Below are 16,426 nucleotides of genomic sequence, written 5' to 3' on the forward strand. Positions count from 1 at the left end.
GAAGTCTAGCTAGATCATCTTTTACAGTGTGTGCAGGCCTCAGCCAAACCACTGAAGACCCAAACAGAATAAAAAAGGCCAGTCCTCTCGTGGGGAGGGTGGGGAGAAGGAAGACTTCTTCCTTTTTGATTTGCCTTTTTGCCTGGGTGTCTTTTTCTGCCCTTGGTCTTGAACTGAAACATTGCTTCTGGCTGAGTGTCTGGGTGGTCAGTTGCAGAGAGTTGGACCTCTTTTCCCTTGTACATGTCCTTCCTGTCCAGCTTCTCTGAGACCTTGCTCAATGTAGCATTGTACCATGAAGTGGGCAAGCAGCAGTAATTAGTGAATTCTGTGTGCAGTGCATGTTGGCTCCTTCTGCTGACACTTATTCTGGAGTGTTTATCTTATGTACCGGGAAACTAGAGAGGAACAAAGTAGATTTTACCAGAGATTAAGGTCCAGTACCACCACTATGTATATTTCCAGGAGCCATGTGTATCTGGACTCTCACAAACACTGTCTCTGAGTGGGAAAATAAGTTTCAGCAGGATGCTGACATGTGCTAGGTGAATGGTTGAGGCAGAGACACCATTTTCCCCATCCTATACAGACTGTAAAGAGGTGAGATTCAAATGCAAGTCATGTATTAATGTGACCTTTGGGTGAAACAATTTCTGTCTATTTTGTTGAGAAGTAAAACTGGACTAAAAATAGTTCCTGTCTCACAGCATTTTTATTAGGCCACACAGGATATTTGTAAAATATTCACAACAGCACCTGCCATATTTAATCAAATCTGAGATGTTATCATCTCAGACATAGCATGATGTGGCTACTCCTAAGGATTTTAAGTAGTGCCAGTTATTTTTGTAGGATGCTATTTGCTGTGCTTTTTTTCTCTTATGCTAGATGATGAAATAGTAAGTCTTAAAACGAAGGAAGTTCAAAAGATTGGTTTGTAAATGTAAATGTAATCTCAAGTCAGGCAAAATGATCACTCAGGGAAGCCTGGAACAGTTCTAAGTTTGCCTAGAATATAATCCATTTGTGTTTGTGCGTGGTTACCCAAACATCAACAGAGCGCCAAGCAGACCATGTTATTGCTGAAGATCCAAATTACTTTTGTTAAGTTTTCTAAGAAATTATTAAGGCATATTTTCTTAATGAAGCATAGAGCCTGCCTTCACTATGGACTCTCTGGGATCATTTGGTCAGAATGCTGATGCCCTTGCCCAATGCTTGTGTTGAATTCGAAACCTTGAGTGTGTTTGCATTTGGCAGCAGGGCTATAATGTCTTCCATTTCATTTACATCTATTTTATTCAGAGAAAATGAATGTTCTGTATGGTGTACAGAACCGTTGTCACATAGACCAGCTCTGGTTTCTTCTGGGGAAGGGTCACTAGAACAACTTTGTTTGCAAGCCAATGTACATGGATCTTGGCAATAGATTTTAGTTCCTTATAGCACAGTTAAACCCAAGTGAGGGATGTGGTCAAAAGAGGTGGAAGCCTCCTCACCTTAGACATGGCATGGCTGTCATTACTGGTGATAAAACCAAGCCTAGTATCCATTCTATGCTGGTGTATGCACTGTGGAGTCAGGTTTCTTATTATTTTTAGGAGAGATAAGTATAGGAGGAAGTAACATGGACTTGCAATACTTGACTAGAATTTGACAGTATCTGTGTAGACTCATGACAGGATGTGTACATGTACGCACAAACAGAGTCTAGATCACTTCATTGGAGTTACGACTAAGCCTACATACACAAAGGTCATGGTTTCTAAGTCTGAGCACTTCTTAAAAGTCATTAAGGCTGGAGAAGTGAGGTGAGCTGGAAAATATACCTAGAATGTACTTTTGGGCCAGAAACGTAGTACATTGTCTACAAAAACAGAGACCCAATGTTTGGCTGTGAGTCTCAGCATCCATTTCAATCCACTGCTGAGCGAAGCCTCTCAGAGGAAAGCTATGCTGGGCTCCTGTTTGTGAACATAACAGGGTATCATTAATAGTGTCAGGGGTTAGCTCTCCCCATAGGGTAGGTCTCAGGTTGGGCCAGGCCTTGGATGGCTCTTCCCTCAATCTTTGCTCTGTCTTTATCCCTGCACATCTTGTAGGCAGGGTAAAATTTGGGTCAAAGTTTTTGTGGTCTGGTTTTTCCCTCCCTCTACTAGGAGTCCTGTCTAGTTAGAGGGTGTTCTCTTTAGTCTCCATGACCCCTGCTACTAGGAATCTCATCTAGAGTCACCCCATATCCTCCCAGAAGTCTACCCTGTCTTAGGTCTTCAGTTTGTCATAGAGATGCCCTGCCCACGGAGTCTTGTGGAAAAGTGGGGAGAAGGTGAGAAGGACCTGGAGGTGACAGGAGCTTCACAAAAATACCAACAGAGCCAACTATCCAGGGCCCAGAGGGCTTTGTGGAGACTAAATCACCAACCAGGGACAATGCATAGACTGGACTTAGGCCCCCTACACAGATGTGCAGCTCAGGGTTCATGTGGGTTCCCTAGTAAGGGGAGCTGGGGCTGACTCTGACATGGACTACTTTTTGATCACTCCCCCACTGAAGGGGCTGCCTCGACAGGCCTCAAAGGAAGAGGAAGAGCTCAGTCCTGATGTGACTTGATGATCTGGGGTGGGTGGGAGCTTCCATCAAATCAGTTCCTCATCCGGAAGATGACAAGTTTGGGCTAGCTGATTATCTCCCTAGGGTCTTCTGATGGGGATGTCAACAGTCAGGATACCAGCAGGGGCTGCATTCCTTTGTGTAGTCTGTAGGGATGAATCAGCTTCAGACTCATTTCAGGTTCTTGGCTGAATTCCTGTCTGATGAGATGGAAGCTTCTAGTTCATTCACTAGACTCTGCCTCCATCTGCAAACAAGCAACAGTCGTTTATCCCACGCACGATTTCAGTCTGTCTGCTTCAAAGGGCTCATGAGATTATATTGTCTCTACCTGGATAACCCAGGATCTGCTCCTTTGCAATTAACCAACCAGCAATCTTAATTTCAGCAACATCTCTGGGGCTATGTCATAAGTGTAAAATAACCATAAGAACTCTGGAGTTGAGTTTCTGGAGGACTCTGCACTTTTCTTATTAATTTTTTATGTTAATTTGAGATGTCATCAGATGGAAATACCAACTTGGTAGTGTTTAGCGTGGCAGGCAGGAACAGCACAGCAGGTAGGAGCAGGTAGCCACCGTGTCCCTGAGTCTTGGTGATTGTGTTCCTGTGTGCTCTCCCTCCCTCCCAGGCCACCACCTGATCAAGCAAGGCACCTGCGAGGTGGTCGCCGTGCACCGATGCTGCAATAAGAACCGCATAGAGGAGCGCTCTCAGACGGTCAAGTGTTCCTGCTTCCCAGGCCAGGTGGCCGGCACAACACGGGCACAGCCTTCCTGCGTCGAAGGTAAGGCCTCTCTGGGGATCCTCTCCAGTATTTTACAAGGGCTGAAAAATCAATCTGTGGAAATCGAGAGTGCTTGGAGTGTCTGTCCAAAACTTAACACAAGTAGAAGCTTCAAAAATCTCCTAATGAATAAATCAAGCCTTTAATAATCTCTCTCAAGGGGGACTCTGTGTGTGCTTGTACATACATGTATGTGTGTGTGTATGTGTGTGTGCGCACACATGCTTCAAAGCCTCTTTGCTCATCTGTCTCCGAATGCCACTCAGACCAAGCATGTCTTTCTTCAGGGTCTCCCTTCTCCCTTTTCTGTATATGTTCTGTACTGTTCTGAAGGAGTTGGTTCTGAGAGTCTCTGTGGATACCCAAATACCCACGAAGGTTCAAGAGCCGTATTTAAAGATGATGAAGTATATTTATCACCTGTGTGCATCCTCTTGTCTACCTGAAGTCATCTTTCCTATAGTGCCTGAAATACTATTGTAGAGTAAATACATATAATGATGAGCTTCTATTTTTTTGGAGACAAAATTCCATATATTTTCAATGGGAATGTGTTCTGTCTGTGATCAGTTAAGTCCACGGATGTTTAGTCAATGTGTAGGGAGAGTTGACTGTGCCTAGAACTGGCAGTGTGACCTTTTATTTCCTGCTTAGTGGCACAAGGTAATATCCCTTTGTTACTGATATAGTTTTTATGACTACTAGTTTTTATGTTTTAAAATTGTTTGTCTTTAAAATTTTTATGTGTATGAATGTTTTGCTGGCTAGTATGTATAAGCACTATGTGCATACAGTGCCCATGGAGGCCAGAAGAGGGTGTCAGATCTCTCACAGTTGTAGTTTCTTGTTGGTGCTGGGAACTGAACCTGGGTCCTCGGCAAGATCAGCAAGTGCTTTTAAATCATGGAGCCACCTTCCCAGGCCCCTACTTTATATTGTTAACAAGCATTTATAAAACATCTCTGGAGCAACTTTGCTGACAGTAGTTTGGGATCATGTATTATTCATTGATAGTCTCCAGGTCCCCTAGCAGAATGCTGTACTGATAGCTTTTGTGTTGGAAAGAATTTATATAAAGTGAATGACCATTGTGGGTTGAAGGTGGAGGCCTGGATTGATCCTGAGTCCCATGGTTCTTGTAGCAGACACCTATTTGGAGGCAAATTTCAGTGGCCTGGATTGATCCTGAGTCCCATGGTTCTTGTAGCAGACACCTATTTGGAGGCAAATTTCAGTCCCCAGAGGAAGAGGTATATGGTATTCCCTCTGCAGTTTTCTCCATTAATCTGGCCACTGCAAGATCAGGAGCTTTTTAGATGCCTGTTGAAAGGTTAGCAGGAAAGACAGCAACACAGATTCTAACACCACATCTTACTATAGAGTCGGTGATAATAACTGACTCCACCCTGCCCCCCTCAATCAGAAACCAAGACGTCCCAACACTGATGCACTAAGGGGTCGACATTCTACAGTGACCTTTAACAGGGGAAAGTGGGAAGGGCAGCCTTCCTCTCTTCAAGTCTTTATCCAAAGCTATCCCAATTTTATTGCTGAACTCAGATTGAAAGGGTAACGTAGTGCTACCCTGTCCTTACCTAACAGACCCACTGTGCTCTGAATGTGCCTCCTGACAACCATAGATTGCGCAATTTCTGTCGTGCAGGATGGGAATCTTCACGAAGTATGGCATATGTAAGGTGAATTATCGCATGTTAAGCCAAGCTGCTTTCACTGACATCCACAGAAAACTTTTCCTCTTCAGTGCTCTGTGATTATTGATCTTGAACATGTAAAACAACAACAAAAATGACAGACACTTTGAAGTAGACCTTCTTTAACACAGACTCAGTCACTACACTCTGATGGGTTTTAAGTGTACCACCAATGAAACATCTATATTAACCCCACTCTGCCTGGCTCTGCCCTGCCCTGTCCCAAGGCTCAGGGAATATTGTGAAAGAGGGAGTGGAAGGTTGTATGGCTTATGGATGTGACAAGGTATTTGCAGTCAAGCCATTGCCTGAACGGGATGAAGCCAGTCAAGATTCTAGCCTGGAGCCAGGAGGGACTCAGGAACCCCCACCTTTACCGGAAGATGAGCTCTTAACAGTTGATGGCTTCAGTGGGGAGGGAGAGTGTTTATAAAAAGAGTAGTTGTGCTTGATCCACCGTGCTCCGTTAAGGATGGCCTCACACTGTGAGTGACTGGGCAGTACAAACAGGAATCCGTGAGCTTTAAATAACAGCAATGAGTGGATACAAATCTGGGAGGGCGTAGAAGGTGGACCCAGGAGGAGTGACAGTGAGGAGTGTTGGTGAATATGATCAATATACATTATCCGAAATTCTCAAAGAATTAACAAAAATATTGAAAATGATACTTGTTGTTCTCTATTCGGCAGGGCCCTTAATCTCAGCTGAGGTCCTCGAGTTTGGCTTCCAAATGGAGAATGGGGGTTCCATTTCTCTCAGGGGCTAGATAGAGTACTTTAGGGTGAGGCTCTGAGTGCGCTAAGCCACGGTAGGTTGTTGTTACAGTTTAGCTCTTTTAGTATGAGTTTGCTGGTGGTAATGGAAGCTCCAGCGTTCCAAAGCCTATGAGATACCAAAAGGTCACAACTCTCTGTCAAGCTGCTGTGCTAAGCATAGCAGAGGTGCCAGCCAAGGCCCATACCTGGTCAGCTTGCAGCCAAGATACAGACCTGGCGAGGCCCAGCAGGCTGGAGGGCAGGCCTGGTTAGGTGCAGCCAGTGGGGAATAAATGCCGAATCTCAGATGGTCTTAAAGTGAGAAATCATGAACCTTTATTCATGTGAAATCAAGGGTAATATAATCCCTGGGCATAGGGCAGGATTTCAAGAGTGAATGTGTTTGATTCACTAGGGTCAGGGAGTCGACTAGGGTTACTTTTGGTCTTATCACAAGAAGGAAAATAAAGAACTTAATTATCCTGTGGTGATGGGGAGGTGAATCTCCGAGTACGATTGAAGGTTACTGCTGGACTAAGATCCTTAGCAGGGTGGGGCTTTTTTTTTTTTTTTTTTTTTGGACTTCCTAGATGCTTGCTAGAGCAGTTTCCTTATCAGGGAAGGTCTGGCCTGTAATCTTCTCTGAGGGCCATGTGACCTCCTTACACTACCTGGAATCTCCCAGATCAGAAGAGACTCTTAGAACCCTGCTGAGGGAAGGGAGTCTATCGTCATAGACCAAGAGCAAATAATTGGCTCTCCAGAGACAATTGACTTCAACCTTATCCAGCAGAGCCCCACAGATATGTAAACTCACCAAGTTGCACTATTTTCAGCCAGGTGCATAAAAAATATTTCTCTTTTCCCTTTACTATTCCAAGTCTTGTGTGTTCTGTCTTATCCTTTCTGTCTCTCACATGGGTTTACTTTTTCCCATCTCCACACTTGCTAATTCCATACACCAGGGGCCAACGTACATTTTGGTGGGCTCCTGATTCCTGATCTTCTGTTTTCGATCCCACATCCAAAATAGATCTTCTGTAAAAGAGAGCAGACCCATGACTCTCATGCTAAAATCACACTTAAGGGACCAGTCTGTACAATGAGATTCACATTCTGTTCCATGCTGAAGAAAATGTCCAAGATCTTACTCCATTTCCATTTCCTCTGCCTTAGCCAACCCAGAATGTGTTGATTTCTACCCATGTCTGCTCCAGGTTCATTGCCCTTATCCCCTGGACACATGTTTGACTTATTGAAAACCTCTGTACTTTCACATCTCCTATAGGGTTTTGTTTTCCCTGGTACCATTTTTTTCTGTAAAACCCTGCCGTGTACATACCCTTCTGATAGTCTGCAAACAGCATTTTCACCTTTCTTCACAGGCTGGCCACGAACTAGTTTTAGCTTGACAAAAAACTGACTCATCCTAACTGTTGTAGGTAACAGTTACCTTTGTCTCTGTGGGCTTGAAACTTCTTCTAAAGGAAGTGATGAATCATAATATGGACTATTTTTACATCCTGTCTAGCCTAGCATCTTTGGATATAAAGTTTTATATGTAATGTTCTGCAGTATTCAGCACTTTTAATGGTACTTGAAAACTACTTTGGCATGATGATTATTCTTGTTGTCACCTTCATCTCAGTAAAGGAAATATACCAATACCCCAAATTTTACCCACAAAGAAAGTATATGAATATACCAGATATCTCTCTATCTCAGTAAAGAAAGTACATAAATACCCCAAACCACATCTTTGGCTTTCATCCCTTGGAGAAACTATAATATTTAGTTAGTGTATTTTTTTGGTGTATTTCCAAATTTTAGAATAGGCTGAAGTGGGAGACATTGGTCTAGGTTGCGATATAAACGCATTGTTTGTTTAACTTCTTAAGTTTACCTACTTTCTTTTATCAATTTTGGATCATAAGTATCTGCTAATCTGTGCTGATCTAACTTTTCTTTTTATCTATTTCACAGTCGTGTGTTGAAGGGATTGGCTGTAACTTAGTTCTTTCTTCGTTGATGGGTATTTTAGTTGTGTCTATGGCAAATCCAATACAGGCCAGTTACATGACTGGTATTTCAAGCATTTTAGGATGAGTGAGTAAAGACAGCCCATCATTTCTTTGGCATTTGAGCATAGTCTGTAAAGTTCTGTTGAGCAGGCCTTTCTGTGTTGATACAAATGTTCTCTCTTTCAGGAAAAGTGATGACCCACATGTGGCTAGTAGGAGTTAAAATGGGCACATCAGGGACAATACCTCACATTATACAGTACACCATTAGATTTGTATAATATGCAACTTCAGAATAACAGTTATGGATAGAGACTACCAAGAAGTTTCCTGAAAGAGAACTAATTGTGTCTTCTTGTTCTGTTCTCACATAGCTAACCTTCCTTGGTCAACAGCCATGTTCAATGAGTGTTTATTGGATCAAGTCACTGAGGAAGCATAGACATTTTAAGCTTTATTTAGGATGTATATCTGTTTCCCGTCCACCTGAGCATCTATTCATTATCTGAATGTTTCCATTAGGGCTTTTTAGCTTTACTTGCTTAATCTTTATCCCACAATAATTATGCAGTATCATGTTAATTGGCATGTGGGAAGACCCATTCTCTACTGCTGTGTCCTTCTTATCTTATTTGTAAATAAGAGTAGAGAGGACATATAATATAAAATTCCCCCAAATTTACATTTAAATTAAAACAAAGGCACAAAGATGTTGGAGCAGGGCACTAATTAATGTTGACACAGAAATTGGAATATCCTTTTGCATTATTGTTAATCCACACCACTGATACTTATCTGGCACTTTCATTGCTTCTCAGTAAAAGCTTATCCTTCATTAGTTAAATACAAAACTTCAATATTTTTTACCCAATCACCTCAGTTTTTAAATTACAATTAGCTCTGAATTATTTAAATTCATTTTCAACACACACTGGGGATTTGGAAAAAGGAAGTGGAATCGTTTTGAGCCATGGCTCTTGTGTCCTGAAACAGAGAATTGTTCTGTGGGTAAGAGTTCTTTATGTAAGACCTTGTACTGGCACATACAAGGCCATTTTGTGATGGGAGCAATGTTCTACACGTTTATCAAACCCCAGCCCTATAGAGATAATGCTGGCTGGCTTTATGATAAAGCGAGATAAATGTGTACTACAAGAAAACTTAATTTATTTTGTCAAAATGAATGCTTTGTAAATATTGGATTTAAAACAGATTAATAAGACAAAAGCTTTGGGATGGAAGACAAAAGCGTGTTTTTAAATCTTTTGATAAGGCTCTAATTTTTCTACCTTTCTGACTTGTGAGGACTGCTTTAATTAGGGCAGAGAGTTACTAGTTGAACCAAACAGTTCTCATGGCCTTAGGGGGATGTGTGATGAGGAAAGGTCTCTCTTTATGATGTGTTCTCTGTGGGATTGATGTTTCAGCGGGGTTTATTCTCCTTGCCACTGAGTTTCTGTCAGGGACAGTCAGGACAATGACAGTGAAGCTCACTTCACATAAGCATCATGGGGGTTGGCAAGATGTCCATCTTGAGTCTCTTGGATTGTTCCTATCAAGCTTTAATTGAACACCTTTATGCTGGCCTTACTCTGCATTCTGGGGATAGGGTGATGATGTGCTGTAGTACCATTTCCAAGGAATTCATAATATGCAAGGAAAGAGAGGCACGCACTCCAACAAACGTGGCATTCTGTGTCAGAACAGAGGATGTCAGGAATGGACCTCATGAAGAGCAGTGTGTCTGAGCTGACTAGGTAGAAGGTAAAGAGGTGGAGGAGGGAGAGAGGCAGCACAAAGTGTGTGTGAGTGGATGGGCAAACATGGCTCCATGAAGACTAGAGGAACATAGAGCCGTAGATATTGGGGTGTGATTTCACTGCTTCTGTCAGTCCCAATTTTAGGAAAGTGGAGGAAGCAGACTGTGTGCCAATGGAGAAGGTGGGAATTGCTGTGAGCAATCCAAGTATAGAGTACTCTGGGACTTCTGAAGGGGCAAAGTGCTGTCCCTTCTCCCTGCACTTGAAAGGTCCCCTTATCAGCACAGGTTACACAGTGAGTCCTGGATTCGTGTTTCTGTTTTTCAGAACAAGTGACTAAATGCAAGTTTTATAAGTGCTGCATTGTCCATAGTAGGGGCAGGAAGGAAGACATGGAGTAGAGCTGATATGCCTGTTACTGTGCACCAAGATCCTTACACTAACCACAGCTGGAACAGATCCAATAAACTAGTACACCCTCCCATTTTTTGTCGAGTTTACCTACAGAGTATTAAATATCTATGGCTGAGAAAAATGGATTGTATGGCCCTGGGGACACTGGACAGACTTGGGCAAGTGTCTACATGTATCTGTTCTATAGAGGTCACAGATGTTGCCAAACAGCCTACAATGCATAGGGTAGACTGCACAAGAAAGAATTACCTGGCCTCAAATGGCAGTAGTGCCAAGGCTGAGAAACCCTTATTGGAAGTCTCCAGCTTACATACATGTATTTGTGAGCCTGTGTTTGGCAAGAACAAATCACTTAGATTATTAGGAACAAACAAACAACAACAACAACAAAAACAAAGGGGACAAGCATGCACTTACAAAGCAGTTCCTTCACAGGGCTATGTGAAACTGTGGAAATAACAGTACTGTGTTGCTAGCAAAATAATCAAAATACAATTTTTATAAGGTAGTTTAGCTCTTTGCTGCTCATAATAGTTAGGTGGTTCATTCTCGAAAACGCAAGGCAGGAATTAATAGCATCATTTGCAAAGAACACTGAGTGCATTGAAAGAGCAGTGATAAGCACAAGATTTTAACAGGTTAAAATCTCAGTGCAGAGTCTCCAAGTTGTATATTCTAAGAAGATGTTTTCAAAGTTCTCCTTATTCAGACTTAGAGGGTAAAAATAAACTTAAACAAAGAACAGAAAGCCAATATGGACCTTCCAAACATTACAGGCTATTGTCAATGCTATTGGTTAGCCTGCAGGATTTGATGGTAAGACCTTATTGCTAAAGATACTACATAGTAGAATCAGAGAACATGGAGAAATATAGCTAGCTGGTACTCATCCGGAAGCTTCATCCGTACTGCCTAGTGTACACAGTGCTAGAAGGTGCTAGATGCTTCCTGAGGAGAAAAGTAATCAGCAGTTTCACCCAGGCATGAACCTTGCAAGATATGATAACAACATGCCTGGCACAATGTGCTCGCTGGCGCAATAGTGGCAGGAACGTTACTGGGAGTGACTGGATCACTTTGTGATTGGATTTGAAGCTTCCTCTGTGAGGTGAAACCCATGCCTGACACAGTTAATGAGGCCAAGAACCTGTGGCTGTAAAGATCATGGGCCCTAGAGGCAAACCCACTCCTACCATAAACCTAGAGAAAAACTACGATAATTCTCCCAAGTAAACTCAGTGATAATGACGTATTGATATACTCATAGATCAGTGCATTGCTGAATCCTTATCAGAGAAGCCACTTCTTAGAGTAGCTGGTGACAGAGGGACTGACTGCTGTTCCACATGCAGAGAATTAAGACTTTGGAGTCCTCATTCCTAATTCCGACGTCTATATCACATTCCTCCAAGGCTCAGGGTTCTCCGTGGAAGAGGAGGTAGAAAGAGCGTCACAGGCAGAACTGGTAGATGAATTCAAGTAGACAATGTTTTCCAGACACAGTTGTGCTGTGGACTCGCAGAGACAATATAAACAAGATTTATACAGGCTCGAGCCACAAAAAAATTCCAGCATTGGAGAACGGAGGTGGGTATGGAGTCTGACCCCTAGCCAAGGGGCTACTGGCACTTGGTTGTTGGGGAGAGAGAAAGTCAGTTTTCTTCAGTGGTTTGGTACATGGCATACTTAGCAGGTGGGGCAGGCCTCACACTCAGGAGTCTTTTGCCAATGCAAACTGGACATGATGGTTTTTAAAAAGAAATAAAGATGTGTGGGGATATTTGGGCAGAGGTGGAGGAACGTGATCAAAATGCTTGGTATAAAATTCTTAAAGAATAAATAAAACACTATCTCAAAGAGAAGGCCTTCCTGTTTGTTTTAACTCTGTAAACACAGCTAAGCTAAGTCCACAATGAGAGAGCAACTCTTGAGAAACCAATCTCTTCCTTGTGCCAGAGCAAAACAGCTAATCAGGTACTTGAAACTTAGACCTAGGAAACATGACATGCACTAGCCACCATCAAAAAATAGGGTGCGCCACTGGTTTTTCCTGTCTCTATTAAACCGGAAATTCATTGCAACTTGAAGATGAGGGTATTATGTGTTTTGCTGAACCAGGAAAGCATGAAGCTTTTAAAAGAATTTTATTTTAAAAATAGACATGACAAGTCATCTTCTCGTTTAGAGTAGAGTGTGATGTTCAGTAGCAGGAGGGGAGGACATACTTCCCACAAGGCACTCTCCTGTGGAGAAATGGCCCAGGAAAAGTGGGCAGATGCTATTGACAGTTATTTTAATAGAGTCCAGCTTCTGGGCTTTTGCTTCACCTCAGAGCTGGGCTCCAGCTGTTCTAGAAGCTCTGCTTTCTCAACGTTTGTCTCCCTGTGAGGTCTGACCTCAGTCAGTTCTCACTTCTGCTGTGAGGTTCATAGACAATCCTTAGTACAGAAAGACATTTAAATCTGGCGCTCTGGTTTATGCTGGTACTTTCTCCTTTCTTCGAGAGCATTTGCTGCTAGGTCTTTCACAGAGAAACTACTCCTTAGGATAATCTGTTACCATGGCCCTCTTACTGTGTTCTCCTGTTAGATATAAGCAGGATTTTTGTTTTTGCAAATGCAGCAATTTAAAGTTCAGAGTGGCTTGTGATTTTTAGAGAATATCACTTTTTTTTATACTTTTTTTTTATTAATTACACATTATTCATTTTGTATCCCCCCATAAGCCCCTCCCTCCTCCCCTGCCGATCCCACCCTCCCTCCCCTTTCTGCATGCATGCCACTCCCCAAGTCCACTGATAGGGGAGGTTCTCCTCTTCTTTCTGATCTTAGTCTATCAGTTCTCATCAAAAGTGGCTGCCTTGTCCTCTACTGTGGCCTGGTACCAGTGAGATGGCTCTGTGTATAAAGAGGCTTGCTACACAAGCCCAGCAACCTCAGTTCCATCCCTGAAACCCACATAAATCAGGGAAGAAGAGAACCACGTTGGCCTCTGAAATCTTCACACAGGCACGGGCCCCTGCTCCCCCCCCCCCCATCACGCATATAATAATAAGTAAATGTTTTAAAAGGGCAACTCTAATGGATTAAAGGCTTTGCCAGGAGACCCAAATTTCAGAAACCATTAGAAGAGACAATGAGGTAACACTTGAGAACATTGGTACAGGCAGTGATTTTCTGGACAGCATTTTCAAAGCAAACAACAGAGGCAAACAGTAACAAGTGGCAAGGATTACCTCACTTGGGATGAACTTTTGTAGTTCCATCCATTTGTCTGTAATTTTCATAGTTTCCTTGTTTTTAATAGCAGAATAGTATTCTGTTGTGTAAATGTACCACAGGTTCTGTATCCATTCTTCTGTTGAGGGACATCTGGTTGTTTCCAGATTCTGGCTATTATGAATAAAGCTGCAATGAACATAGTTGAGCAAATGTCTTTTTTGTATGGTTGAACATCTTTCAGATATATGTCCAGGATTGGTAAAGTTCAATCTTGAGGTAGCGCCATTCCAATTTTCTGAGAAAGCACCAGATTGCTTTCCAAAGTGGTTGTAAAAATTTACATTCCCACCAGCAATGGAGGAGGGTTCCCTTTCTCCACATCTCTCCAGCATGTGTTGTCACTTGAGTTTTTGATCTTAAAAAGAAAAAACTGGTAAAAAATCATAAGAATTTGGACGTTTTGATGGCTGTGAGATGAAATATACTCACTTATAAGTGGATCTTAGCCATATGATATAGGATAAATGTACTAAAATCTAGAGACCTAAAGAAGCTAAACAACAAGGAGGACCCTAGGAAAGATGCTTCATTCTCATTCAGAAGGGAAAACAGGATAGACACCAGAAGTGATAGAAGAGAGGGAATAGGATGGAAGCCTACCACAGATGTCCTCTAAAAGACTCCACCCAGCAAGGGATTGAAGCAGATGCAGAGACTCAACAGCCAAACTTTGGACAGAGCATAGGAAGTCTTATGGAAGAATGGGAGAATAGAAGGACCCAGAGCGTACAGGAGTCCCATAAGGAGACCAACAAAGCCAAAAAGCTGGGGCCAAGGGGGACTTCAGAGACTTATGCTTCAACCAAAGACCATGCATAGAAAAGACCTAGACCTCAGATGTAGCCCATAGACAGTTCAGTGTTCATGTGGGTTCCCTAGCAAGGGGAGAAGAGACAGTCTCTGACATCAACTCAGTTCCCTTGATCACTTCTCCCTGGTGTGTGTGTGTGTGTGTGTGTGTGTGTGTGTGTGTGTGTGTGTGTGGGCAACCTAGCCAGCCCACAGAGGAAGAGGATCCAGGCCTGTTAGGCTAGGGTCAGACAGTAGGGGAGGAGGACTTCCCCTATCAGTGGACTAGGGGAGAGGAATAAGGAAGGAGGATGGGACCAGGAGAAGATGAGGGAGGGGGCTACAACTGGGATACAAAGTGAACAAATTGGAAAAAAAAGTAATAATAATAAAAAATTAAGAATTCTACAGCCTTATAAAAATTATATTTAACTAATTTTATATATTAATTTAAGTGCAATCATTATTTAATTAAACATTTAATAGGTGTATTAGTTTAAATATCATGTTTATCCTATTTATTTTCAAATAAAAGTGTTTTTTATAAGATATAAAAAACCAAGTGTCAAAGGGAACTATCAAGAATGGAGACAACATACAGAATGGCAGAGAATTTTTGCCAGCTATACGCCTGATAGGATGAATGTACAGAATATATGAAGAACTAAGAAACAGCAGTGAAATTAAAACATGATTAAACTATCTGAATATATAGTATTCAATGAAGAATACAAATAACCACCAAATTCATGAAAAAAATTGTTCTTTAGCTACATTAGCTACTGGGGAAATGCAAATTAGAATTATAAGGAGAGAGTATTGCTCTCTAGCTGTCCAAAAGTAAAAAAAAAAAAAAAAAATGCTGGTGAGGATATGGTGGGAAAAAACTTGTGATTCAGTGGAATGTGAATTAGCATAGCTACTATAGAAAACAGCATTGAAATTCCTAAAAGAGCTGAAATAGGTCTCTCTTCTGATCCACATATTCCACTCCAGGGTAGAACATGGTAAAAAAGAGTGCACCAAAGAGGATCCCGTGTGTTCCTGTCACAGCCATGTGTCAAGGTAGCTAAGGAACGAGACAGAGAAAGATCACACAATAGATTCTTAACTTGAGAAGTGTGGAATCATATTTGCAGGACAGTGGGTGGACCTGGAGGCTGTGCTGAACAAAATAGGCTACCTAGAGCATCAGAGAAGCATCACATGTTCTCTCTCATGTATAGATACCAAAGTATAAAAACAAATTAGACCTTAAAGTAGAAGGGGGATTACTGTGGGCTGCAAAGAGTCCTGGAGGTGGCTTGAGAGTACAACGAGGAGTAGACAAACATGACTGATTCATGGTATATGTGTAGGTGGAAATATCAGAGTAAATGTATAAATCCCAACAGCACAGGAGTGACCATAGTATTTTTACCTTTCTCTAGTTACATATGAGCATATATTTTTCTGTAATGTGAGCCTTAATATTTTTCTACTCATGTTCCTTTTTCATGTCAGAAGTGTCTTGGGTTCCCCTCCAATTGAGTATGTTTCTGGCGTTTTTCTATAAGACATTGATTTCCTCATTTTCCCCCCACTTCATTCATACCTGGTTTACATTTTATTTCAGTGTTCTTTCTGTTCCAAATTTTGTTGTCCTTGCCTTGTCCAGTCATTTTCCCACAAGCTATAGATTTCCTTGTCTCATTATATGTTCTGCTGGGTATAGACACTTGCCATGCTTTTCTTTTGCCTAGAGAATCAAACCTTCAGTGGTATTCAAGAGCGTCTAAAAGGTTTGCCCCAGACATGGTCCTCAACCAGAAGCCCAGTGCTCTCTCAGAAGTCTCACTGAAGCCTCCTGGGTCTGCTGGCTTCCAGGCGGGCACTGACCCACTGCTCCTTCTGTTTTCTCTTGGTTCCATCATGAGCCGCATGATGTGGCTTCTTCCGGGTGTTTCAGAGAGCTCTGATAGCTTCAGGGTGCTCAGGGGACCACTGAGAGCACGACATTTGTCAAGAAAACATCGTAAAGACAAAAAGTCCTTCAGTGTCAGCTCTAACCCTGTGTGAATAGAGCTAAGCTCCACTGATGTTTACACAATTTTTCTAGTCTTGTAGATGGTGATTTAAGCTGAGAGCTGGCAACCACATGTTAATTACCTTGATGTCTATTTGGGACCAAACCAAGGTGTTCAGTAATTAACAAGCAACTGATAGATGCTATGAGTATAGTAAGACTTCTATATTATTATATTATATTATATTATATTATATTATATTATATTATATTATATTATATTATATTAT

The 16,426-nt window shown here is 41.9% G+C and overlaps 1 protein-coding gene across 1 annotated transcript in view; it reads left to right on the forward strand.

The window, feature by feature from the left end:
- Tafa4 (TAFA chemokine like family member 4) overlaps window positions 1-16,426 on the forward strand; it is a 180,030-nt gene that overhangs the window by 148,203 nt on the left and 15,401 nt on the right. The window contains exon 4 of the mRNA XM_055628580.1: window positions 3,243-3,398. Within this exon, the coding sequence (XP_055484555.1) occupies window positions 3,243-3,398 (156 nt within the window). The remainder of the gene's footprint in view (window positions 1-3,242; window positions 3,399-16,426) is intronic.

Source organism: Psammomys obesus, unplaced genomic scaffold (assembly GCF_907164565.1).
Source record: "Psammomys obesus unplaced genomic scaffold, mPsaObe1.curated_primary_1811, whole genome shotgun sequence".
NCBI lineage: Eukaryota > Metazoa > Chordata > Mammalia > Rodentia > Muridae > Psammomys > Psammomys obesus.